The 26,691-nt window shown below is 55.2% G+C and overlaps 1 protein-coding gene and 1 non-coding gene across 3 annotated transcripts; one reads left to right on the top strand and one right to left on the bottom strand.

Annotated features, from left to right (window-relative positions):
• Window positions 1–2,002: 2,002 nt before the first annotated feature.
• Window positions 2,003–16,218, bottom strand: LOC123597186 (angiotensin II receptor associated protein). Of its 2 annotated transcripts, none has more exons than XM_045475632.1 (5): window positions 16,046–16,218; window positions 7,891–7,925; window positions 6,091–6,196; window positions 5,019–5,214; window positions 2,003–3,654 (listed from the first exon to the last, which is right to left on the bottom strand). In XM_045475632.1, exons 1-5 carry the CDS (start codon window positions 16,070–16,072, stop codon window positions 3,539–3,541), a joined length of 480 nt encoding a protein of 159 aa, XP_045331588.1. In that variant the 5' UTR covers window positions 16,073–16,218; the 3' UTR covers window positions 2,003–3,538. The 2 variants fall into 2 exon arrangements, with proteins under 2 accessions (XP_045331588.1, XP_045331589.1); XM_045475633.1 differs by having other exon boundaries at window positions 5,040–5,214.
• Window positions 16,219–20,524: 4,306 nt separating this feature from the next.
• Window positions 20,525–20,708, top strand: LOC123600213. Its single transcript, XR_006713574.1, has one exon. It is a non-coding gene; the product is annotated as a small nucleolar RNA SNORA73 family (small nucleolar RNA).
• The last annotated feature ends 5,983 nt before the right edge of the window (window positions 20,709–26,691 follow it).

Below are 26,691 nucleotides of genomic sequence, written 5' to 3'. Positions count from 1 at the left end.
GCCTCCTCGGCGTGAGCAAAGCATGATTCATCCAGTGCTGGACTGCATCCCTTTCCCGGGTGCCTCTGGCCACAGGGTGCAGCGGGCAGAGCTGTCTGATGTCCTCCCTGGAACTGATACCCGGTGCGTGGTGTTCTGCTCAATGTGGCCACTTGTCCCCACCCCCACCTCCCAGCCCAAGCCACCAACATTGTCCTTTCAGAGCGTAAGTCAGATTGTGTCCCATTCTGTGCAAAGCCCTCCAGCGGCCCCCATCTCACTCAGAAAGAGCCCAAGTCGGGGGCGCCCGGGTGGCTCAGTCAGTTAAGCGTCCGACTTCGGCTCAGGTCAGATCTCGTGGTTCGCGGGTTCGAGCCCCTCGTCGGGCGCTGCGCTGACAGCTCAGAGCCTGGCGCCTCCTGCGGATTCTGTCTCCCTCTCTCCCTGCCCCTCCCCCACTTTCTCTCGCTCTCTCTCAAAAATAGACATTAAAAAAAAAAAAAAAAAAGGCGCCAAAGTCCTCGAAATGACCTACTAACCCTTTGCCAGCTGGTCCCTGCTGCCTTTCTGACCTCATTCCTCCATCCCTCCCTTGGCTCCAGCCGATCGGCCTCCTGGCCCTCCTGGCCATGCCCGGTAACAGGCTGGACAGGAACACACACGCTCAAGCCTTCCTACGAGCTGTTCCCCTGCCTGCAGCCTCTCGCCTGATGCAATCCGCTGACACTTGGGGCTTTTTTTTTTTTTTTTTTTTTTCGGTCTGATTCTGGTATCCCAGCATCTAGAAGCCTCCCAGTTCCCATAGGCTCTTGGCTGCTTGTTGAATGGATGTTACAAAATCAGTTTTGAGACATGCTGCGTGGAAAGGGGGCACCCTGCCGGTGGCCCTCGCTCTCTCTGGGCCTCTGATGGCACTCTTCTCGCAGGACAGTCCTCCGGCTCCTGGGGCCACTTGGTCTGCACGGTCAGGGCGCCAGAGGAGCCTGGAAGTTTAAGTCACGGTCCCCCGCCCCCGGAGCAGCCCTGGGCCAGTGACCGGAAAGCCCAGCTCCCTTGCTTTGTACTGAGTCACACGCTGCATTCAGGGTCTGCTTCTGGGGATGCCCACCTAGGATAGGATGCCCCCCATAAAGATCCGGTCAGACTTGAGGGATCTCTGGCTATACCATCCCCTCTGCTTGACACAGGCTCTCTTAGCTGTCCCCCCCCCACCCCCCGCACACCCCCCTCACTTTTTCATTCCCTTTGGAAATCTGACATATTCACAACATACACACGGGAGCATGCGCCCACTGGAGGCCTCCCGTGTGCCAGGAACTGGTAGAAACCAGAGAATTGGAACTTGGGTTTTAGTCCCATTCCTCAAAGGCCACACCCCTCCCCAACCCAAGGCCGCCTCAACCATGACCTTGAGGGGTGTTTCCTTCTAGTCCACTCTTCAATATTCCACCACACTTGGGGTGCCTGGGTGGCTCAGTCGGTTAAGCGTCCGACTTCGGCTCAGGTCATGATCTCGTGGTCCGTGAGTTCGAGCCCCGCGTCGGGCTCTGGGCTGATGGCTCAGAGCCTGGAGCCTGCTTCCGATTCTGTGTCTCCCTCTCTCTCTGCCCCTCCCCCGTTCATGCTCTGTCTCTCTTTGTCTCAAAAATAAATAAACGTTAAAAAAAAAAATATTCCACCACACGTACCCTCATGAACGACATACAGGATTGCTTGGAGGTTTTCAAAGTCATGCTAACACTCATATTGCACACGCCATTCTGCAACCTGTTTTGCTCCCAACAGGGGGACCGATGTCCATAGAGACAGGTCTGGGGCGCCTGGGCGGCTCAGTTGGTTGAGCATCCGACTCTTGATTTTGGCTCAGGTCATGATCTTGCAGTTTGTGAGATCGAGATCTGCGATGGGCTCTGCACTACCAGCGAGGAGCCTGCTTGGGATTCCCCCTCTCTCTCTCTCTCTCTCTCTCTCTGCTCCTCCCCCGCGTGCACTCTCTCTCTCATAAAATAAACTTTAAAAGAAAAAAAGAAATTGGTCTGGTTTATTCATTTGAACTGCTGAACCATAGCCACAGGATGAATACAGCACGGATCATCTATCCGTCCCCTTCTGATGGTGAAGGTAATTCCAGGTTTCTTACAGCTGCAGCCACTCACCAACCCTTGGTCCAGAGCACAGGTTCGGTCCCAGAGGTTCCTTTCGGAGCTCCTGCCTCCTGACAGCGGACTCCTAATGTCTATTCCCTGAGAGCAGGCACCAGAGTTCAGCCCTGCAGCCCCAGGCACTTGCAGCAGCAGGCACTAAGCCCCTTAGGACAGATGGACACAGGAGGATGGTGGGGTTGTGCACTAGGCTTTGATCTCTTTGTGCCGGGGATAATCCAGGACGGCCTGGGGAAGTCCGGGCACATGAGGCCCGGAGACCAACACTCAGTCCAGTCGGAGTGGAGCGGGACCCTGGCCACGGGACGCTTGGGGCTTCTGGACAGGTGTTGGTCCTGCTCTGCCCTCACACCAAGACACAGGGTCTGCCAGGGAGATGTCACCCTTTGCCTACTGACCCCACATCACCACAGGCTCAAGGAGCAACCCACCGACGCTGTTACTTCGGGAACTTTCCAAGGGCCAGGCACTGCACTCTTTGTGTGTGGCATCACCCTCCGGGTGGGCATTAGCCCTTTTCCAGAAGACACTGAGGTCAGAGACGTTAAGTTGCTCAAAGGCACATAGCCAGGAAGTGGCAGAGAGGGATTCAAACCAATACCCAAGTCATCTGATGCAGAGACACACATACCCGTCTGCCACACCAAAGAGGGCCCTCCTCAGTCCAGGCCCCGGCGAGGCCAAAGCTGGGTGCACGGCAGGCCCAGCTGGTCGTGAACCCAGGCTTCCTCCCGCCATGACAGAACTGGCAACTAAGCCCAGTTTCCCTGGGGATTCAAAGGAGAAATCTTCTCAGGAATGACAGGTCCCGGACCCAGCCCGGCTGGGAGATTAAACGTGGCTCAAAACACACCCAGCTACAGATTCCCCAACCTTTTAATGCCGTGGCTCTGGGAAGGGCAGCTGGAGGCTGCAGAGGGTCTCCGGCCCCAAGGTCCCCAAGCACCGAGTGACCAGGCAGCAAGAAGCCCAGGGACCTCACTGCCACGCTGCACTGCTCCTGGGACTGAGGGCTGAGCACCACCTCTCAGAGCTTTTGCGGGTGGGGTCAACAAACTGTGGGCAAGGCCTGGCCCAGGCGGAGCTCGGCCTGGGGCTACACGGGCCGGTGAGGAGAGACCAGGTTCCCAGCCTCACTGGCACGGGCCAGTGAGCTACCCTGAAGGGAGAGGAGGTCCCAGGGAGTCTGGGACAGGTATGCATGGGGCTCCTGGCCACTCAGGGCACCTGATTCAGGCAACCCCTGAGATGAGGAACAGGAGAACACAGTCCAAGGTGGGCGGGGCGGGGGGGCATCTAGAACACCATCCGAGGCGCAAGGAACGTGGTGCAGCCTGAGCCGCCTCCACGGTCTGTCATACTGGCCCCAGGCTGGGGCCCGGCAAAGCAGCCTGGCTTCAGTACCCTTGCGGGGCGTGACCCCTGCTCTCCGAGCCTCCGAAAGGGTCTGCGGGCGCCTCTGGTGAGTCAATCGTCTGGTAGTCGCTGCGCTCCTGTGACGGTCCGAGGAAACCTAGGGGTGGGGGGACATGGGGGTAGGGGAGAAAAAATGAAGGGTGAGGACTCAAGATGTTCTACCCACCCACCCCCACCAGGAGGGCCCTGGGACAGGGATGGCGAGAGCACCGCCCCCAAGCTATTGGCACGTGTGCAGCCAATCCTCCCACATCCCTACAGAGCAGGCATCTTGTTGCCCCCACTTTACAGACGGGAAAACTGAGGGTCAAAGAGATGGACTGACTTGCCTGCAAGCAGGGAGCTTGAAGCTGGGGACACTAAGAGTCAAGCCAAGGCAGCACGAGTGCTCTCGGCCACCACGCCCGGCCCTGCACAGGGCACGCTTAGCAACTCGAGGAGAGGGCGCCCAGCCCTGGGCCCACAGGCTCCTCTCCGAGGCACAGTGGACACCGTGTTACTGTGTCCAGAAGGCCCAGAGCTGGCACAGCCGCAGAGCCCAGAGCGCTGGGCTGGGGGTGCCAGGTGGGTGAGAGGGTTCGAGGTGCCCATGCCCTCACTCCCATCCCTGCCCTGCACATCTGTCCCGTGATCCGGAGCAGGTCCCAAGGGCTCAGGGCGCCAGCTCCTTCATGTGTCCAACGGGAGGAACGTTACTGGCTCCCCGCAACCCCCCGGCAGTGCTGAGGTCAGCCAGGGGGAGGCCACAGGCCACCCCTGCCCTGGCCCGGCTGCTCCCCTGGGCGGGTCATGGGCCCCTCTGGGCCTCTCTTCTCCAGACGGAACAGGGCAAGACTGCCCCCCAGCCTCTCCCTACTTGTCTGAGATGAGATGTCAGAGAGAACAGGAGAACGGCCTGGCCACCATGAGAGGGGTACAGCTCAAAGCTGCTGTTGGAGGGGTAGCGGTGGGCCGGGGCGGGGGCGGGGTGACACAGATGTCAGCAGGGAGAGCACCTGGGGCTCAGCCGAGGCTCCCGCGGCCCATGCCATGCCAGCGCCTTCTTCCTTGGCCACCCAGACCCCACAGGGCAGGAGGGGAGGCTCCAGGCTGCTACCGCCCAGAGCTGCCTCGGAACTGGAGCACACCCAGCTGTATCCGTGCTCGGGCTAAGAGGGGGGTCCGCTCGCCACCCCCAACTCTGCCCGCGGCCTGATGCCGGGGAAAGCTCCCAGCAGGCTGGGATGGGAGCACAGGGCTGGTGCAGCAGAAGCCGGAGCTTGTACGCCTCCTGGCCTGGGGTTCAGCGTCCACACCACACTCCTCCCTGCACCTTGAGCCTTTGTCCCCAGGGCAAGGACGGCCCACTCGGGCAGGGGCTGTGGGCCAGGCTAGACAGAGTCAGGGGAGACGAGGAAGGCGCTGCCAGCACCTGGGCCGGGACAGGACAGTCAGGGAGCCGGCCGCAGGTGGTGGCCTCACCAATATGGAGCAGGAGCTCACCCCCGCGCTCCCGGTACATGTGGTAGACGAAGCAGCAGGACAAGGGCTTGAGGAGCAGGCTGAGGATGGCCATGCCGGCACCAAAGCGCTCTGTGTCCGAGAAGCCGGTCCGCTGGTAGAAGATGCTGATGTGGACGATGTCCAGGAAGATGGTGGCTGCCAAGCCACCCAGAAACTGCAAGACAGGCCAGGCGCAGGGCCCGTGGTGACCACGTGTCACCAGGGCTTAAGAGCGCGCCGACGCCCTATCATGCCCTCATGCCCCCCCCCATGTACCAGACCGGAAGCTCTGTCTGTGCCCTCCTGTGTCCTTAGGCTTTGCTGCAAAACACATCAGCAAGCAGGCAGGACCCTGTGGATGAGGCGCCTGCCCGAGGACTGTAGCACCGAGCACGGGGACGTGGGGACCCGGTCCGGACCTAGCCTGTGGCTCCACCAGAGCCCCACCCCCCACCACTGCCTCTGTTGCCCTTGAGGCCATGATGGGGCATGAGACTTGGCTCCAGAACCTCCAAGACAGAGGTCCCTTGGAGTTCGCCCAATCTGTCTCCAGCACCAGGGAAGTCCTTCCTCGGTCATCCTGATGGGCCGGTGCTGGAGCGCCCACCGCCCGCCGGGGCGTAGCGGTTGTCCCTGACAGAGCTCAGCAGGGCCGTGTCCACTCTGACCTCGTAAGTACAGGAGCTCCCTCTTCGTGGGTCTCCAGCCACATCCCTCCCCACCAGAACCTAGAGGCGGGTTACGGGAAAGGGGTCCAGTGCCATCGAGGAGCGGCCGCTCTGGGGCGCCTGGGGGGACCCCACCTGTGCCACTCTCTCGGGGAAGGCCCTGAGCAGACTCGGGCCGCTCTGGGCCTGGCAGGCCGAGAAGCAGGCCAGGCTAGTGAAGACACACGTGGGCTGGTAGCCTGGGCGGGCTTATTCACAAGGCTTTAGAGAATGGGAAACGGGGGCACGAGGAGGAGAGAGGATTGGGATGGGTGAGGGGGAGACCGGGGCGGGGGGCCACGACCACCCTGAAGCCAGTCCTCTCGCTGCATCCCCCGCCTCACCAGGCTTATGGCGTCGATGGAGTCCCTCTGAGCAACGGCCCACACGCCCAAGGCCAGGATGGTGAAGTTTGCCCAGGGATAGGGGCCCTCGAACGCTATGCAGCCCCTGTGGGAAGAGGCACGGGAGTCCATGAGGTGACCGCCCCCCAGGTGCCCGCCCCCTCCCATTCCCGGGCCTCAGGACCCTCTGACGTGCCGTCTGCCCGGCTCCAGGGCACCTCCCCTGCCCTGGAAACGTCAGCAAGCAAATCCCCTTGGCTTCACTTCCCAAAGGGACCCCGAATCCGGCCATATCCCTCCAGCTCCAAAACACCATCCTCCCCTGGATACATCCACGGATTGATCTCTGTGGCCTCTGCCCACCGGTCTCTCACCTCCATTCCTGCTCTTCCAGGGGCGACGATGTCGCTCTCCTGCTAAGAATTCTCCAGCAGTTTCCCGTCCCACTTGCAGTGAAATACAGACCCTTCCCGTGGCCTAAGGAGCCCTGTGGGATCCGGCCCGTGACACAGACTCTCTTACGGCCCAGCCACTGCCCGTGCTGTGTCCTCTACCCTGAACACTTGGCCCTGTTGTGTTACTTTAGTCTCAGCCCAAACGTTACCTCTGAGACTCTTTCCCCGACCACCTAATTTTAAGTACCACCTTGTCGCTTTCTAACACAACACCCGCCCGTATCTTCTGTTCTGGGGGATCGTTACCAACTCCCGACAGATGTGTTTACGACTTGTCAACCCAATGACACTATTAGCACAGAGGCCCTGCTAGCGACTAGCACAGTTCTAGATGTTTTAAAGGAACTCATTTATGTGCATTTATGTTCGCAACTCTAGAAAGGGAGCACAAATTACTGGCTTCGTTTTTAAAAATGAGGAAAGTGAGGCACAGAGAGATCAGGTAACGTGCCCAGGGCCACACGGCTTCTAAGTGGGGGAGCTGGGATTTGAACTCCAACAGCCTTAGCCCTTTTCCAGAAGACACTGGAAGACACCGCCATTGACGCAGGCGGTGTACCTTGAAGTCTGCAAAACGCACCCAGAGGCTCAACTGTTTCCAGTCCTGGTTTGGCAGAGAAATCTCCCCAGCAGCTCAACCGTCTATTTCATTAGGCGGCAATAATGAAAATCAGCCCTGCAATCCTCGAGCCTCCCTTTGTGGCCCCAGGGAGTGTGGGATGAGCACTGCCATGCCTCTCCCCCACAGCTCCTGAGGGGTGTGCCATCCATACACCCATTTGACAGATGGAAACCAAGGCCCCAAGAGGTGGGTGGGCCACTTGCCTAAGGTAACCTGGCTGGACCCTGGCTGAGCCAGGACCTGCCCGGGTCCATCTAAATCCCGAATCTGCCATCATAGAAGAGTGAGGGTCTGCCCCTATGCAAGTGACCACCCTGCGTCTGAGCCACTGAGCTAAGCCACAGAAGGCGCTCAGCCCAGCGGCTGGCCCCGAAACGCCCTCAATAAATGTTAGCGGTTATGACAGTTTCTAGAGCTAGGCTTTCACTTTCCAATGACCTTACAAGGTAAGGAGAGGTGTCGGTAATACCGTCATTTTGCAGGTGAGAAAATGACTCAGGGGGGTCTAAGTTTCCTCTGGAAACTGCCTGCCCCTCACACATTCTTGGGACGTGGGGAGCTTGCTGAGGACGTACTTGGCAGAGGTGCTATTTGGCTTTGGAACTGGCCAGGAGACCCGCGGACAAGACCCAAGCGACGCACGGACAAGACCCTGGCGGTATGTGCACCCAGATCCCGGGAGACAGGTGGACACAGAGCCGGGACACCTGTGGAGTCACTCACCAGGTCGTCAGCAGCCAGTGAACCAGGAGGATCGTCTGCGGCACAAAATAGGGGAGAGGGAAAGAAAAGATCTATGAATGTGACCACCAGATGGCAGGGGCGTGGGGGCGGCGGGCGCGGCGGAGCTTTTGCAGCCAGAAAACCCAGGACGCAAGCCCCTGTCTAGCACCTATGAGGGCTTCGCAAATACAGGAGGGGAAGAGCAGGGGGGAAGGGTGGGGGTGGGGAGGCAGGCCTTGAGGGTCTCAGCAAGGAACGTGGATTTCATCCTCAGTGCATGGAGGGGACGCCACCAAAGGCTTTTCTGCAACGAAGTAACCTGGTATGGTTTAAGAAAAAAAAAATCCCTCTGGCTTTTTTCTAAATGTCTACACTATTCCACCCCTCTTATTGCCCCAGATAGCCTTAAAATCACAGCCCCCATTACTGGAACTGGTCTCTACTCCTGGTAATCAAAAGGGCCCTGCTTGGAAAGCAGATGGAGGAGGGAGCAGATGCTATGGGGAGGGCAGGGCGGCTGTGAGTTGGCGTTTCCGAAGGAGGGTACTCAGTGCTAAGGGGTAAGCAGGGACCCGCCAGGCAAAGGGGAGGAGAGAAAGGTGTTCTGAGCTGGCGCGTGACAACAGGAACGGGGAGGCAGGAAGGGGAAGAGGGAGTGGCGTTGAACCCATGGAGGGGCCAGGAGCCCCAAGTCAGGAGCTTCAATGGGGTCCCAGTGGTGGATGGGGGACCCTGAAGGAGTTACTCAAGGGATTGGTGGGGGTCAAGCTGGGAGAGGGGGGGGATAGCATGCCCGCCGGCCCGGAGAGCAGAGAGCCAGGGCAGGCACAGCAAGGGTGTATAGTGAACCGCCCCGGCTTCTGGACTGGTGAAAGGGCAGAAGTGGGGGTTGCCACCTGCAAGAAAGAACCCTGGCTAGGGAGGGAGAAGCCCCTCGAGAGGAGTTACCACTTACTGTGCACATACTCTGTGCCAAAAGCCTTACACAACCTCCTTGGGGCCTCAGAACAGCCTCTGGAACAGTCACTAAGCTCATTCCCATTTTGGGGGGCCTGGCTAGCTCAGTTGGGGGAGCATTCAGCTCTCGATCTCTGGGTCATGAGTTCAAGCCCATGTTGCGTGGGTAGCAATTACTTCAAAAAATAAAATAAAAGATCATTCCCATTTTACAGATGGGAAAACTAGTCTCCGAGGAATATCAAGTCGATCCGGATTCCATAGATGGCAAGTGGTAAAACTATAGTTCAATTGTAAGTGTGCCTCTGGTGCACCCAACTTTGCAGCGGGGGCCCGGGCTTTCAGCAGAGAAAAGCCATTTGAACTTTCGACAAATGTGGACATTTTCTGCACATGGGGGAGGTGAAATCCAGAGGAGATGGCTGGGATGTTCCGCCTTCACCCCTAGTGCCCAGTGCGAGTGAACCAAAAAAGCTTTGGTGCCATGGCCCAAAAGCTCAACAGACTAGGAGAAGAGTTCTGTAGGGACTGATGCTCTTGACTTTATGGAGGTCCCAAGACTCTGAAAAAACCAAGTCTGTACAGTATGGAAGGCTGGCGCTAGAAGGAATCTTCGCGGGGCACCTGGCTGGCTCAGTCGTTAGAGCATCCGACTCTTGACCTCAGGGCTGGGAGTTCGAGCCCCACATTGGGTGTAGAGATTACTTAAATAAATAAAACTTAAAAAAGAAAAAGGAATCTTCACGACTGGCTACCTTTGTTCACTACCAGGTGCTTCCTAAGTGTCAGACCCCCATACTAGGCACTTTCTATACACGAACGCACCTCATTCTTACAGTCCGTGGAGGTGCCATTTACAGTTGAGAAAACTGAGGCTCAGAGGTAAGTCAGTGGCAGAGCCACTCAACAGATTCAAATCTGACCATTAGCCCAGTGTTGTCTGACTGCCAGGCCTCTCTGGGCCTGGGCAGATGTGCTCTTCCCGTTACAAAGATGGGGAAACTGAGGCAGAGAAGTCTTAGTCTGCCACGGGTTTGTTAAAATTTTTTTTGTAATGTTTATTTATTTTTGAGAGACAGAGAGAGACAGAGCGCGAGCAGGGGAGGGGCAGAGAGGGAGACACAGAATCCAAAGCGGGCTCCAGGCTCTGAGCTGTCAGCACAGCGGGCACACAGGGCTCGAACTCACAGGCCATGAGATCATGACCTGAGCTGAAGTCAACGCTTAACTGACTGAGCCACCCAGGCACCCTTTCCTTCTATTTATTTTTTTAATGTTTATTTATTTTGAGAGGGGGGAGGGGCAGAGAGAGAGAATCCCAAGCAGGGTCCGTGCTGTCAGTGCAGAGCCTGACACGGGGCATAAAGTAGGGGAACATGAGAAAATAGAGGATCTATTTTCAGGCCATGAGATCACGACCTGAGCTGAAATCCAGAGTCAGATGCTTAACCGATTGAGCCACGCGGGTACCCCTGCCATAGGTTTTTTTTTTTTTTTTTTCCCCCAGAGGCTTAAGAGATGCGATTTCATGGTGCTACTTTTCTCAGGCATTTATACTTTAACCCGGCATCCCTGGCACCTGCTAGGCACCCGCCCTGGGGACTCAACGGTGAGCAGAGGAGATGTGATGCCCTGCTGCCCTTCCAGAACTTTTACATGGTGGACACCTGCTGATCAGATCATCACCTTAGAAAGGAAGGCTCCAGGGGCACCTGGGTGGCGCAGTCGGTTAAGCGTCCGACTTCAGCCAGGTCACGATCTCGCGGTCTGTGAGTTCGAGCCCCGCGTCAGGCTCTGGGCTGATGGCTCGGAGCCTGGAGCCTGTTTCCGATTCTGTGTCTCCCTCTCTCTCTGCCCCTCCCCCGTTCATGCTCTGTCTCTCTCTGTCCCAAAAATAAATAAACGTTGAAAAAAAAAATTAAAAAAAAAAAAAAAAGAAAGGAAGGCTCCAGTGAGAACCTCTTCCAGAAGGAGGGTGATAGCAAAGGAACCAGAGACTCATTCTACAGCCGGGTGGGGTGGGGCCGTGGGGTGGTTCTGAGGGAGTGACTTTAAAACAAATTTTTTTTATGTTTATTTAGTTTTGAGAGAGAGAGAGAGAGAGAACACGAGCAGGGAAGGGGCAGAGCGAGAAGGGAGACACAGAATCCGAAACAGGCTCCAGGCCCTGAGGTGTCAGCCCAGAGCCGACACGGGGCTCGAACTCGTGAACTGCAAGATCATGACCTGAGCCAAAGTCGGAAGCTCAACCCACTGGGCCACCCAGGTGCCCCGGGAGTGACTTTTAAGCAGGGGATTAACTAGGGGCAAAGATCAAAGAAGAGCCTTTCAAGCAGAAGGGATGGAGCCTGCAAAGGCTCTGTAGCAGAAGGAAACGTGGAACCTTCTGGAAACTGAAAAGAAGCCAATGCAGCTGGACAGAAGAGGAGAGCAGAGGACGGACAGGAAGCTGGGGGGGTGGGCAGGGCTGGGCCCGGGAGGGGTGGGAAAGAATTCTGATCTTTATCTCAAGAGCTAACCACCAACACCCGGTCTGTCTTAACAGGAAACCCTACCCACAAGAGGGGAGAAGTCTTGCCTCGAAGGCCACAGCACGTGACCAGTCGCGAGAGTCCTGGTGTCCGGCTTTTGGACTAAGAGAAGACACTGAGAAAGACAGCACGGGGAGGCGGCTCACATCACCACCTTCCTCCTGAAAATCAACACCTAAGCCTTCCGCACTGCTGGCTTCTATTCCAGGAACCGTCTGAATTTCCAAGTGCTCGGCTTCCTCCATTCAGACCATGCACACAACGGGCCCTGCAGAGCTCTGCCTGATTAAGGTGAGCTGGATGAGGAGCAGGTCCCCAGGGTGCCCGCCAATGCCCAGGCAAGCCTGTGGGGAAATCGCTCTGTGTCACCTGTGAGATAAAGATTTTTCCTGGAGCCGAAAAGACCTGTAAATGCAGTGAGCGCCTGCCTAACGTCCAAAGCTATGCCACCTGTTTGGGGAAGAAAAGAGTGCAACCTGGAAATACTGAGGATCCTTGAAGACACAGGGTGTCCCCACCATGTGACAGACATCACTTTTGTTTTATAAATACTGAAGAAATTAAGCACCTTTTGATCATGTCTCTTAAGTCCCTGGGAAAAGGAACCCGCAGAAGACTAAGCCTCAGTTTCCTCATCTTTGTAGCAAGAGGACACGCCCACCCAGGCCTAGAGTCCAGGAGAACTCCAACCAGACACCGAGCCAAATGGGCCCTGCCCTTCCCGACACAGGAGGGAACAGTGACTCATCTCAGCACAAAGAACTGGCTGCCGGCTGTTGGGGAGGTTTCTGGGAACCAAGGGGACAGCAGCGATTCTCAGGTACTGCCTGAGAGACTGGGGGATGGGGCGGGGGGGGGGGGGGCTGGGCTCTGAGAACGTGCCTGGGCAGCCCTTCCTGGCTGGGCAAGAGGACAGAGACCTGAGCTCCTGGACTCTTCATACAGTGCTTGGCACAGGGGGCCTGCCTGGCTCTTCCCCAGGCAGCATCCAACGTGTCAGAAGACTGGGGAGGGGAGGGCCAATGGGCCACGGCAGCCAGGGGTCACAGGATGCCGGACTGGAGACCTGGGTTCTGATCCAGGGGCCAGGCCCCTTTGTGTCTGTGCCCCAGGGTCCTTCTCTGTGAAATGGAGGCAATACCTATGTCCCCATATGTCCCAGCAGGGTGCCTCAACTGTAGAGAGACAGCGTCTGATAGTTACTGTACGTATCCACAGTCATGCCAAGCACCCCCGTGAACAGGCATGTTGGAACAGCGTCAATAACACAATTCCTGTTACCGATGAGGACCTGTCTGCCATGTGTCTACACTGCCCCGAACACTTGGACCATGTCACCCTGCAACTGTATGGGGGAGAGAGTATGAAGGTTCTTTTACTTGTGAAGAAACGGAGGCAGTGAGAGATTAGGTCACTGGCCCAAACTGGAACACTTATAAACAAGAGAGCTCAGATGCAAATCTCCGAATCGGTCTGTCTGGTCTGAGTTTTTCTGCTAATAAAAATGTAATGCCCCAGGGCGCCTGGGTGGCTCAGTCAGTTAAGCGTCCGACCCTGGATTTCAGCTCAGGTCACGATCTCACGGTCCAGGAGTTCGAGCCCCACATTGGGCTCTGTGCTGACAGCTCAGAGCCTGGAACCTGCTTCAGATTCTGTGTCTCCCTCTCTCTCTGACCCTCCCCCGTTCATGCTCTGTCTCTCTCTGTCTCAAAAATAAACATTAAAAAAAAAAAATGTAATGCTCCACCAACTTCTGGACCACTGGATCCTTCTCTTAGCACCCTAGAAGGTAGGGTTTATTTTTATCCTCTTTTTACAGTGAGGAAACTGATACTCAGGTTAAGAAACCTGTTCAAGGTCACACAGCTAACAGGTAGCAAAGTCTATGCTACACGGTCGGTTTCTGGAGGAGAAAGGGAAGGGTGGATGGAAATGAGGTTTAAGCAGAAGGGAAGGCTAAGGGGAACCCAAGCGGTCACGTGGACCATGACTTAGACCCCTTGTTTGCCACTAGAGGGCCCATGAACGAATGGGGTTGGGTGTGGGGGAGATTCCTAGACAGGTGGTAGACAGACCTAAGGTCAACCTACAGATCAATGTATGGAATATAGTTCTATTAGTCCTGTGTAAACATTCAGCAGCCTGTTACGTGAGGCAGTAAGACCGCCCAGGGCAGCTAAGGCTGAGGGACCCACGTCAGGAACGCCACGGTGGGGAGGCAGAGTCGGGCGGTGGTTAACTGCCCGGGCAATGAGGCCAAAGATTTGGATCTGATCCTGGCTCCGTGATGTAGAAGCTGTGTGATCTCGGGCAAGTTACCGGATCTCCTGGAACTGCTGTTTGCTCATCTGTGAAGTAGGGACAATAACGCCCGGGTCATAGAATTGTCATGTGGATCTAGCAGCACAGGGAGGTAGAGAGGTACGTGAAATACACAACACAGTGCCTGCCAGGGAGGCAGCCCTCAGCACATGGCCATCCTCGTTACTCCCGTCAGGAAGTCGGCTTCCTAATTTTTAACCTAATGCTGCTATTCCCTGGCCCCTCCTCCCGAAGATCTTTTCTCACAAGACCTCATGGACCCAAGTCTACTCCGCAATGTCATTTCTGCAGCTGAGGACTTGCCTCTCGGATGGGGCTCGGTTAGGGGCTGCCCTTTGGGTAAAGGGCCTGTGGCAGCTGTTTCTTTCACCTGTCACCACTGACCACTCTGGCTGGGCTGGGCACAAGCAGGCCTCCAACCAGTTGCCAAGGAATGTATGAAATGAGGGGGTGCGGGGCCACAGGGGTGCGTTTTCCCAGCTCCCCGGGGGTCCTGATCTCAGAACATCCCACTTTGGTGCCTCCAGGGAAGGAGTCAACAGCCGCTCTCTATAGGGTGGCCAGAGTTAACAACAACAAGACAGAACGCCCAGTTAACTCTGAAGTTTGGTTAATAAACAGTTTGTTAGTATGTCCCGAATATTGCCTAATACTTATGCCTAAAAATTACTCGTTGTTGGTCTGAAATTCAAATTCAGCTGGATGTCCTGTATGCTACCTGGCAAACCTGTCCCCTCAGAGCCTCCTAGTACTTCCTTATCTCTGACTGGTAGCATCGGTGACCTTCGGAAGCATGGGATCTTGTTTCTGCCTAGGGAACAGCCAGCCATGTCACTCTGGGGCACCGAATACCAGGACATACCTGTGGGTGCATTTGGCCTGTTAGGCACACGAAGTTGCTCAAAAACAAAGGAAGCCCCAAAGGGACTAAGGCTCCCCCAGTGGATGGAAACCATCAAGGCAGAAGTCAGTCCTAACTGGAGGCCAGGAAAGGACCTGGCTTTGAAGTCTGACCCCAGTTGGTCCAAAGCCTGACTCTGCCACTGAATCCCTGTGGGACCTCGGCAGGTTACTTATCGGACCTGAGCAGAAGTTTGCTCCTCTGTAAAAAGGTGACAGTATCGGCTTTCTCAGAAGGTGGTTGTGATCGAGCAAACAACCTGACGCCCGGGAATGAGGAGGGTTCCCTGCCCTCTCCATTCCCGCAGCTCTGCCCCTCACCTGATTCTCTGGTAGCAATTATTGTAGGCAAATCTGTCATCAGAGAAAAGGCAGCCGGCACTGACTCACACTGCCCGGCGGAACACAGGGGATGTTGACCCCAACAAACCGCAGCTGCCCTCCTGTAAACCTCTTAGGCTGGAAGCTTCAGGGAGGCAAATGGCATTAAGGAAAACCTGCCCATGTGGAGTCCGAACACAGACCCCGTCTAACAATCCGCAGACGGATCACGTGTTGTCTTGTAGCCCTCTAGGCGTTAGATTCCTTTGGTGCTGGACGCCACGCGTGCTAAGTGCTTCGTCACTGGGGAGTAAGAGGCCATTCCTGGATATAGCCTCAAGGGGGAGGGCGCCCAGACCCAAAATGGCAGGTTTGGCCCAAGGCTCACACCTTGCTGCCCAGAGCTAAAGGTCCCAGCCCCTCGCTGGCAAACTCAGCCCAGAAGCGGAGGCCGCCGGCGGTGGGCGGGGAGAAAATGAAGAAGCCGCTGGCATCTTGAGGAGCTGAGGACACGCCACAGGAAATGAAGACACCCCAGAAAGGCTCTCAGCGTCCTCCTAAGTGTATACGGTGGGGGTTTTCTGCTTTTAAGTAACTTCTCTCGGAGTTCCCGTTTTCTTAAGAAACAGGGACGCTGCACTGATCAACTCTGGAAAAAGCACTCGTCTGGGAATTTCGGCTTTTCTTAACCCGATTAAGCCAACAAAGCAGCAGGGCGGTGCTGGGCGTGCAGGTGAAAGGTCTGCCCCCCTCTCTCTGGGAAAGGGCAGGTGTCCAGCCGCCGAGACCCCCCTCGGGCTCTCAGCGCCCGCCCCCAAGTCCGCCCCTCCCACCCTCTCCGGGGGGAATTCTGGGCTCTTGGGCCGAAGCGATCCTCCCGCCCCCGCCGCCTCCAGCTCCCTGGCGGTCTTCCCTGCAGGCCCTTCCCTGGATCCCTTTCCTTTTCCGGTCTGCGCATCTCCTTCCCGGCTCGGCTCCACGCACTCTTTCTCCCTACTACCCCTCTTGCCCCAAGCTCTTGATCCCCTCACCTCTAAAATCCTTCTTGGAAAAAAAAGCAAACGCCCGACACACTCTGGAGGGCCCGCCCCGCCCGCGCCCCGCCCTGCCCTGCCCGTCGCCACCTTCAAGTTCACGGTAGGCAGCTCCATCCCGAGCTAGGCGGAGGGCACCTGCGCCGCGGCCGCGGGGGCTCCTGGGCTCCGAACTCCGGGCGCAAACTTGCCTCGCCCCGCCCCGCCCCGCTTCGGCCACTCCACCTCCAGAGCCGCTCCGGGCCACGTGAGGCGGGCCACGTGATCGCTGCCCCGTTGCTAGGAGACGGCGTCGGGCGGTGCCCGCCCTCCTCCGGGTTTCCAGCTCCCGCCGCCTCGGAGGCAGTCCCCGCAGGCGGTTGGAGAACGCTGGGATGTGTGTCGCAAAGGGCGCAGTATCTCGCCTGGTTAGTAACCTGACAGGTGGATCGAGGGGACCACCTGCAGCTGAAGAATTTGGGGGAACGTCCAGGTGCCCACAGCTGGTGTCTCGTCTCGTCCCTGCGGGTACCCTCCTCCTTGCTTCCTGGCGTCAAAGTGGAGACACTGACAATACCTACCTCATAGGATCCTGGTGAGGTTAAATGAACTGATTCCTGTTGATAATGAAAAAATTATTCTGACACTTGCTGGACCGGTAAGGAAGACTGTTGCCGTAGGGGTATTGCAATGGGGAAGCCTGAGGAAGCTCACCTCCCAGGACAGCAAGGACAGGCGCAGAGGGAGGGTCAGTGGATGGAAAATACCAAGAACAGACATCAAGGGTAGGGAGATTCTTGCTAAACTGACCCAACAGGATTCTTGCTAAAGGCAGGCGAGGACACCAAAGGTGGGGGATAGGGAACTTGATCAGATATGGAGGGTGATCAGATATCAAGGGTGGGGAGAGTCTCACTAAATTGATTTAGCAGGGTTCTTAGGGCTCTGCAGTCCCAGCAAGGATAGGCTGGATACAGAAGGCCAGGCCTAGTCTGGGAGAGGGCTCAGAGGAACCTAGCTAAAATTTGATCACGGATAGTGTCTTTGTGAAGGTAAAATGCCCAGAACAGTGCCTACCACTTAGTAAGTGAGCAATACACATGAGCTGTTGTTATTAGCGATACAGAAGGTTATTATCACCATACTGGTTGGGGCCCACTTGAGTCAGTATACCAAAAGCTAGCTGGAAAATCTAGCTGGAAAACCAGCAGAAAACCTACAGGACACAACTGTCTCCAGAAAGAAGAAGATTGGAGAGAAAAAGATTTTATCTAAACACTGTCTGCCCCTCAGCTGTAAATGGAAAGAATTGAGGAAGGAAAGGGCCATCTTACCTGGCACCCCTCTTAGACTGTTGACCACCCTCTCCCCAACCCAGACAGGAACATTAATTCTCCCTACCTCCATCCCCCTCCCCACCTCATCCTTCCCCCATAACCAGAGGAAATTTTCATTTGGAGAGCACCAGCTTCCATTAGAGTCACTTGGGGTAAGGGACCCCCTTGGATGCGTCTGAGTGCTTGTTCTTGCTTTTAGGAGGGAGAAACCTCATGGGAGGCTACAAAACTACCTGGGATTGGCGGTGGGAGGTGAGGCGTGGGAGGGTCCTGAGATCAAATCAAGACACATCCTCTGGAAGCGTCTGGGTGGCTCAGTCAGTCGGTTAAGCGTTTTCGACTCAGGTCATAATCTCACGGTTCATGGGATCCAGCCCCAACTGGGACTTTGTGCTGCTTGGGATTCTCTCTCCCTCTCTCTCTCTGCCCCGTGCCTGCACACACGCACTCTTCCTCCAAATAAACAAACAAACATTAAAAAAAAAAAAAAACAAAAAACAAGACACATACTCTCTCCGGACATGAAGGGAGACTTTTGCAAGACTCCAGGGCCCGTTGGCCTAATTTAATGCCCTTTTGGAGACGCAGTCCTCCAGCCCAGGGGGCAGAGGAGCGCAAACTGGCCACCGTGGTTGAGAGCTGGTAAACGGCTACACCTAGTTTGATTTTTTGGGATTTAGCACACAGCGGAACCGGTGTTTGAATCCCGACTTTGCCACTTAACTGTTTGAACTTGGGCAAGTTGCTTCACCTCTCTGTGCTTTAGTTTTTGCAAGTGTAAGAGGAAGATCGTAATGGTAACTTCCTCAAAGGGTTGTCAGTAATTAATACACAAAAAGCGTTTAGAATAGTGCCTGGCAGATAGTAAGCACTAAATCAGGGTTGGCTGCTATTGTCATTAAGTATTAGTTATTGTTAATTATTGCTGTTGGATACCGAGAAGGGAGTAATTCCTCAATAAATGGTGGATATTATAACACTATATTGTTATTTATCTATTTTTTTTTCTAAGAAAAAGTCCCCATCCACCTCAGATCCTAGAGGTGTTTCATCCAAGCCTGTAGGGGTGTAATAAGACTGCAATCCCATTAGAAGGAGAAAATAAAAAACAACTCCTAGGATTAAGACTGACATTTATTAAGTACTTATTTTGTGGCCCACGGTGTGAAAAGCGTTCTGTAGTAAATGCTCACAATGACCCCCAGGTGTAGGTGCTATCCTGATCCTTATTTACAGTAAGATGATTGAGGTTAAGAGAAGTTGCAAAGATTATCCAAATCACTGGTGGGTATGAAACTGGCCTGGGGACCGAGGAGGTCTGGCTCTGGGACCTTCCCTGACATTCAGCCCCTCGGTTCCACTGCCTCCATCTTGGGAGGGAAAATACAGCCCAGGCTGGGATGCAAAGGACGGAGGGAGGCGAGGAGGCAAGACAGATTGCGGATGAAGCACAAGGCTGGGTCTGTGGAAGGTCCTCGCAGCTCACACAGTGACACTGCATTCATCCCAAGACCAGCTGGGGCCAGAGGCATGGGGGAGGGGGCAGAAGACCCAGCTGGCTGGGGTTGGGGGGGGGGGTAGCTCATAGGAACAAAGGAAAGTGACTATTCTCAAAGGAGTCAGAATTTCTGCCATGACCCAGTCCCGACTATGGAAGGACAAATGCCCCCCTCCCCAAATCCTATCCCACAAGGCTTTGGGGTCATAGCTTTAGTGAGCACAGTTTTGGAACTCAAGTTTAAATCTGTCGCATCCCTCACCAACCGTGTGTGCCTCAGCCAAGTTTTATCTTTGCACTTTAAGTACAGAGAGAGACATGAAGAACACCGAGTCATTCATTCGTTCATTCATTCATTCATTCATTCAGGGGAGAGTTATGGAACACCTGTTTGGGTAAACATCTGGGAGCAGAATGACCAGATCATATGGCCGGTCATATTTACCTTTTGAAGAAATTGCCAGGCCGCTTTCCAAGGTGATTGCAGCGTCCTATCTTTTATTCTCTGTAGCACTATCACTGTCGGAAGGTGTTGCCCTATCAGTGTACTTGCTTACTGCTTATGATCTGCCCCCCCCACCCCCCAACTAGACTGTAAGCTCTAGGAGGGTGTGACATCCTCAGTGCCCAGCCCCCTGCCTGGTGCCTAGTAGGCACTCAGGGAATGGACCGACATACACCAACTGAACGAATATGTGTGCCCCACCCCCCATCACAGACATCTGAAAGACCTGCCGCCCAACCCCCTGCTTATCCTCAGCGTCAGGCCCCGCCCGTCCAAGAAGCCGCTGGGTCAGTGGCGCTGGTTGTGGGTGATGCAGATAACAGATAAAACACTTAAGGGGGGGGAGGGGGGGAGGGACTCTGGGGTGGCTCAGTGGGTTAAGCGTCAGACATCAGCTCAGGCAGGTCATGATCTCACGGTCCGTGGGTTCGAGCCCCGCGTCCGACTCTGTGCTACCAGCTCGGACGCTGGAGCCTGCTGTGTCTCCCTCTCTCTCTGCCCCTCCCCTGCTCATTCTCTCTCTCTCTCTCTCTCTCTCTCTCAGAAATAAATAATAAAGATTAAAAAAATAAAAAAAACCACACCTAAGGCAGGGAAGCTACTGGGACTCCATTTTGGAAAGGCTCATCATGGCTTTAATCCTCACTAGGGTAGAAACTCCTACTTCGTTGATGGAAACATTGTTACAGTTTGGATGACTTAACCCAAGTTGCAATTAGCAAAGCTTGCATGGGAGCCCTGTGAAGAAAACATGCGAACCTGCCTGAGGTCTGTCTTTGGGGGCCAAGGATTCCAACCCAGGTACAAGCCCTTTCCGTGATTCTGGAGATGAAGGTGGGCATATGTACCCCCCATACTCCTAGAACAATGAGGCATGGATCAGGTGGATGAACCCGAAAGAGTCAACAGTAATGGCTGGTTTTTATTTTTTTTAATGTTTACTTGTTTTTGAGAGAGAGAGAGAGAGACAGAGCACAAGTGGGGGAGGGGCAGAGAGAGAGGGAGGCACAGAATCCGAAGCAGGCTCCAGGCTCCGAGCTGTCAGAGCCCGAAGCGGGGCTCGAACCCACAAATTGTGAGATCATGACCGGAGCTGAAGTTTGACGCTTAACCTGACGCTTAACTGACTGAGCCATGACCGGTTTATAACTAGGCTTTCCTCAAATTCACTTGTGTGGTATGGGATGGGGGGAAAGGTGAAATCTCTGGAGAACGTTTTGAGGGGGTGATGCTGTTTAATCAGAGGCATTGCAATGTGGGTATCCCGGGAGGTCGCTCTCCCCGGGTGCCGTCCGGGTGGCATAGGGAGCATAGGGGCTCAGCCCCGTGATGTTAAAGATGAAGCCGGGTCTACAGTCTCCACTTGAATATTCCTATGGCTTCTCAGAGCCCTGTGGACGATGACTGAGGGGACAAACCATGCAGGAAACATCTAAAAAGAGAAAAAGAAATGGGGCACCTGGGTGGCTCAATCGGTTGAGCGTCCAACTTCAGCTCAGGTCATGATCTCACGGTTTGTGAGTTCAAGTTCGAGCCCCACGTCCGGCTCTGCTCTCAGCACAGAGCCTACCTTGGATCCTCTGTCTCCCTCTCTGCTGCTCCCCTGCTCATGCTCTCTCTCAAAAATAAATAAAGTTAAAAAAAAAAATAAAGCTCTGTTTTTCTGCTACGCCCCCTTCACTTCTGTTCTACACTTTGCCTCTGAACAAGCCAAAGAAGCGATGTTCCCACTTCTAGGGGGGAAGCAAAAAAGCTTTGTCCTAGGCCTCAAACACCTGAGAACACCTAAGAGGAGCCAGATCCCAAACAGGTTCCAGGGCATCAGCTTCGAACAAACCCCGGCTGATGTTGACATCAACACCTCCTCCCTCCGGTGGTTTATAAAATAGTTCCTGTTATTCGCCCATCACGCACCTCATCTTTGATCGGACACTACCCCTGGATTCCCGAAGGAACACGTACCCTAGACTCCTTTCCAGTATAACCCACGCCCCCGCCCCCACTCGAAGCAACGAGGAGACTCACTCTCCTTTGGTTTCCGCATCTCCCAGACACTCCCATCTGTTACACTCTGTCACTCATGCTATTCATTAAACTAAACTCTGCTTTCACTCTCTCTGGCATGCATTTGATTTCTATCCTGCGCGGAGCCAAGGACTCTCTTGGCTGGGTCTGCGGCGCCCCGCCCCACTCTGGGTTCTTAGTCCCGGCCTGCCTGCGTCAGAACCACAGCCATCGCTTTCCCAGGGTTGCTTGCTCCTTTGGGTAAAGGTGGGTGTTTTTGGATCCCTGCCTTGCCTCCTCCTGGCACAGCTCCTGGAACTTCATAAATGCTCAGTAGGCAAATAGCTACCCTCCTGCTGTGGAGAAAACCACAAGTGTCTTTCGGCGTCTCCCAGCACGTCTGGGCCCACAGTGAATGCTTTTGGAACAGATGCACCGGGGAATACCCCTTTGATGGGGAGCAGATGCCCATCCCCCCCTTTCCTACTAGCAAAGACCTCGGCATTTCAGCCTGCTGCCCACCACCTTCCCAGCTTCGACACCCTCCCCTCCCCAGCGCTGCCACTTTGCATCTATGACACTTAATCCCTCCGCATTTTTTTCTGCATCGAGACAATGGGGACAGTGATAATCAGTCCCCTGGCGCTGTGTGAGGCACAAAGGAGGCTCCGAATATGAAAAGGTTTGGAGATGATTTCCCCCTGTCCTTCAGTTCTTAACCCACGGGAGGCCCACCGTTGTGAGGGGGTGCAGCCACTTCCTTTCCCAAGGGGGTAAATCCAGCTGGAAGAAAGCAGAGAACATCACCGAAACACAGTCTGAAAGTCACATGCGCCTGTCACAATGCAGAGCCCTCCGCAAGAAGCACATTAGAGAAGGGTCTGGAAGCAGAGCCATGGCCCCTGGTGGCACATCCCCCTGGGGGGCTTTGATCTGGAGACCCGTCCTCCAGGGCGCGTGTTAGCTTGTCACGTGTAACCTGCCGGCTCTGTGTTTCTCAGCCTGAGGTCTGGCGGGGTTGGGGAAGGCGTGGGAATTTTGTGGGTCAGTGCTGGCCTTTGGATCTGTGGCTATACTCTTCTTCCTCCTTCTGAGGGCCAGCTGCTGCCCACCGACTACAGGAAACGGGGCAGGAGCTGATGGAACCGAACGGAACCCTGTAGGACTGGGGTGGGAGTGGCTCTCTTGGGCTCCCAGACTTTATTCCCTGTCTTCAGCCCAGTCCTCGGTTGATGCGCGTACCGAAACTATCAAATGCCATTATGACTCACCAGTAAAATCACTGTGTCCACAGCACCATTTACTCAGAGCCAGGAAGGGGACATGGTCCCGGGGGAGGCATGTGCCCAGAGGGAGTCAGGTTGGATGATCCTGCTACATCCCTGTTCCTGGATTTTCTGGAGGTGCCTGGACATTGCTGGGAAGTGGGAGAGGCCTCCACTCTAGAGGACACGTTTGTTTTTTGTGATTAGTCAAAGGGGGACTGATTCCAGGGTATTTGTCCCATTGGCACACAATTCGAACTTATGGCAGCATCCGTGGCTGACTTTTAGAGGCCCCGGTCAGGCTCCTTGAAGACTCTCCCTTGAGCCTTAAAATGAAGCCCGTAATTCCTGATGGCCCTATAGCTTTGCCACCTCATCAGGGTCCTAAGAAAATTACTGCGGGTGAGCCCCACCCTGGGAAGGCCCTGCCAGACACGTAGCGATAGTACCCTGTCCCTCCAGACACCCGTGTGCTCAAGTCAGGCATCGGAGAACACATCAGAGCACTCCATGGAACTCTTGGCGAGCGTGGGAAAGGCAGAAAAGGAAATTGTGTCCGGTTCCAGGAAACAGAGGTTGTGTTCGACAACAGCCAGAGGGAAAGCGCGCTGAAGAGGCTGTGTTGCCCAAGACAGAGCCACGGCGCCCCTCCCCGCGGCTCTGTCTGTCCCGTGGCATTTTCTTCATTCGCCTCGTCCATACTCCAGCAACCCTCTTTATGCCATCGTGGTTGTGCGTTCCCAGGCTCTCACTATGCACCCCCTGCCTCCCACTGCCTGTCCTGTCCTGGCCTCAGCTCAGGCTGTCGCCTCTTTCCCCGTCAGGCTTCTCATCTCTCCACGTGCTCGGGGTGGAATTTCAAGAAAGGCATTTGAGGGCTCTGGCTGCACCTTGCTGATCGCTCAGATACACGCACAAGGCCAGTTATGGGCCCTGGGCCCTGCAGCCCCCAAGATGCCTATCTGCCGTGGGGGGTTATCCTGGTGTTTGCTTTCACCCCCTTCTGCTGGGCCAGCTCAGAACCAAATGGCTTTTGGGTCCAGGTCTGCGGCAGGCTCTCTGAGGTCTCGCGTTCCTTGCCGGGGGACAGTACGGGAGGCTGTGAGCCATGCAGGGGGAGGGATCAGAAAAAGGAAGCAGGGACTGGGGTCAGGCAGGGTATCTCCGCAGGTTTCACCAGTTGGGAAGCCCCTGAGAGGGAATCTCAACCCCCTCCCCCTCCACACCTCGGGGCCTTCTAGAAGGCAGCATGGTGAGGGCATGATCTTTGGTTCTGGCAGCCCAGGGCTGGGGCCTGCCTGGCAGAACTCCTGTCCCCTGCCGGCCCCGCAAGCAGCCCTGGTGATGCCGGAGGCACTGTGCAGCTCCTGTGACCCGGGGTCTGGGTGGGGGTGGGTGGGAGTGACCAACCCCTAGTAGGTGCTCAGCAAACTTGTGGCATTTGGGAGGCAATGTGAAATCGGGGGACATAATCGAGTTTTGGAGGAGGAAAGACCTGGGTGGGGTCCCTGATACATCTTAGTTTTCCTGCTCTGAAAAAGGGGCTCTAATAATACCTAGCTACACAAGAGGAGGGTGCTTCTGGCAGTGAGGACCGCCCCGTAGATAGAGGCCACAGTTGTGTTTGGACGAATGTGTTCCCTCTCTAAACATGACTTCCGCTTTGTGCCAGGCACTGACACAAGGTCAAGGCTGGGGCATGGAGAGACAGTTCAGGATCACCATGCACAGAGCTGCCCAGGCTGCCCTGCTGGACTGACCAATCACCAGTGGGGAAGGGTCCCAGGTGTCCCGCCATGGTCCCCCAGGCACAAACATGTGGGTCTCAGGATACACCATCCTGGAGGGGGAGGGTGCAGAGAAAGGAGTTTCTCTGTTTAGCCATTTGCCTACACAAGTGTCCATCACACCACCTTCCCCCATCCCACGCCCGCCAGGATTTCATGTCCTGAGACTAGGACTGGTGTGTCCGCTTACGTAACAGATGGCAGTCACTGCTGCCATCTGGCACTCAAGCTGGCAAAGCAGTGAGGGAGCCCAGAACCTCAAGACGCACCAAAGACAACTCTACCACATGCCTGGGTGCTATGATCCAGAGCTGGAGAGCTGAGCTTCGCCTCTCCGTCATGGTCAGCTTCCTGTGTCATCCTGGCCAGCGGGAGTATGTGAGGATTCCATCACACACTAATCTAGGTGCCGCTGTGAAGGCATTTTGCAGATTCGGCCAACATCTACAAGCAGGTGACTTCAAGGAAAGGAGAGTACCTTCAATAATGTGGGTGGGCCTCATCCAACCAGTTGAAGGCCTTAAGAGCAAAGACGGAGGTCTCAGAGCAGAAGAAATGTGGTCTCAAGACCATCATATCAACTCCTGCCTGAGTTTCTGGCCAGTTGGCCTGCCCCATGGATTTTAGACTTGCTGGCCCCTATAATAGGGTGAGCCAGTTCCTTAAAATAAATCCGTATAAATAGATACAGAGAGAAAAGAGATATATAAATACACAAAGATATATAAATACAAATATGCTATTGGCTCTGTTTCTCTGGAGAACCTGGCCAATACACCCCCCGTCCAGCTACCTGATCCCCTGAGGGCAGCACCCCGGCTGCTGGCAGAGAGCTGAAATCCCTGCGGCCTTGAGTTCAACTGGCCTTGACTCCTCATTTCAGTACTGCTCTAACCCCTCATTAGTAGAAATGGATTTGAGTAGACATCCCAGGGCAGGAGGGGTTTGTAAAAGCCTAGCATACCTTTCTGCAACCATGGACCCAGGGGTCAGCAGTATAGGTTTGGGGGTTGGCAAACCATAGATCATGGGCAGATCCAGCCTGCTGCTCTTTTGTATGAATAAAGTTTTATTGGAACACAGCCATGCTCATGCATTTGTGTATATCCATTCACAGCGTTGTCTGTGGCTGCCTTGCCCTGCAGTGGCAGAGCTGAGCTGCTGGGCCAGCAAGGGGAGGACTTTTGAAGCTTAGACGAAATGGAACTTTTTGGGCTTGATTCCCTAAAACCATCCCCAGAGAGAGGTTCGCCAGCTACTTGGGGTCTGAGTGGGGGAGGAAATTGAGTTCTCAGGAAGATCTGATGAAGCAATTCTCATACCTAGGGCAAGGGGCTTATCAAACATGCAGATTCCCAAGACCCACCCTTAGAGATTCTGAGTCACAGGCCTGAGTGGAGCTCAGAAACCTGGGTTTTCTCCCTAGAGGATCCTGATGCTGGGAATCCCAGGCCCATGCCGTGGGAAACCTTGGATTAGGGTGTTTCCCCCGTCCAGGCTGCAGAAGCCAGTCCCTCAGTGGTGCCTGGGCAGGGAGCGCCCCACAGGGACACCAGGCCCTTAAGAGCATCCCATATTGGGGCCCCTGGGTGGCTGAGTCAGTCAGGCATCTGACTTCGGCTCAGGTCATGATCTCAGGGTTCAAGCCCCGCATTGGGCTCTCTGCTGTCGCACAGAGCCCACTTCAGATCTTCTGTCTGCCTCTCTCTGCCCCTCCCCAGCTCACGCTCTCTCTCTCTTTCTCAAAAATAATAAAATAAGCATTAAAAAAAAAAAAAGAGCATCCCATGTCTGTGGTTACCCCAGCCCCCAGGAGAGTCTGGACCCTGGCTTGGCTTCAGGATGTGGAGTCCCCTAGAGCTGTTACACAGCCTTGGTCTGTATTATGATCAGCCAGGCCTAGCAGGGCCTGGTCCGTGGAGCCGGGCAGCAGTGGCTGGAGCTGCCACAGAGATAAGAGACGTCTTTCCTGGTGTTAAGCCAGGCCACTCCCTGGCCAATTCATGCCCTTTCCCATGATGGCATCTGAGCCTGCTTAGATGGCGGTGCTTTGTTCCTTTCCATCCTGCTGAAGCTGGCGTCTGCTGTTCTCTACACGTGGCCACCCAGACCCTGAATGAGGGCCAGCCTGCTGTGACGAGCCTTGTGATCTCTTTGGGACCTCAGCTACCCCAACCCTAAAATGGAGAGGGAGGTCAAAACATGACATTCCCATCAAGAGGCCTAGTTAAAGGGTCACGATGAGGTCCAGGTGAGGACAGAGACTCTGTCTCGTTTCCTGCTGAGCTCAGAGCAAATGCTCAAGGATGTGGCTGAGGAAATGCTAGGCTTCCGGTCCCCTCCAAACGCCCCGCGTGTGCT

This window comes from Leopardus geoffroyi, chromosome C1 (genome assembly GCF_018350155.1).
Source record: "Leopardus geoffroyi isolate Oge1 chromosome C1, O.geoffroyi_Oge1_pat1.0, whole genome shotgun sequence".
Classification (NCBI taxonomy): Eukaryota; Metazoa; Chordata; class Mammalia; order Carnivora; family Felidae; genus Leopardus; species Leopardus geoffroyi.
The sequence above is the reverse complement of the archived record's forward strand: the minus strand, read 5'-3'. Positions and strand labels throughout refer to the sequence as shown.

Excerpts from the sequence above, each read along its gene's own strand:
- LOC123597186 (XM_045475632.1), bottom strand. The coding sequence starts at position 16,072 with ATGGAGCTGCCTACCGTGAACTTGAAG. Across the intron at positions 7,926-16,045 it reads TGCCTACCGTGAACTTGAAG|ACGATCCTCCTGGTTCACTG; the intron begins GTGGCGACGGGC and ends TTTGTGCCGCAG. Across the intron at positions 3,655-5,018 it reads TGAGCTCCTGCTCCATATTG|GTTTCCTCGGACCGTCACAG; the intron begins GTGAGGCCACCA and ends CCCCACCCCTAG.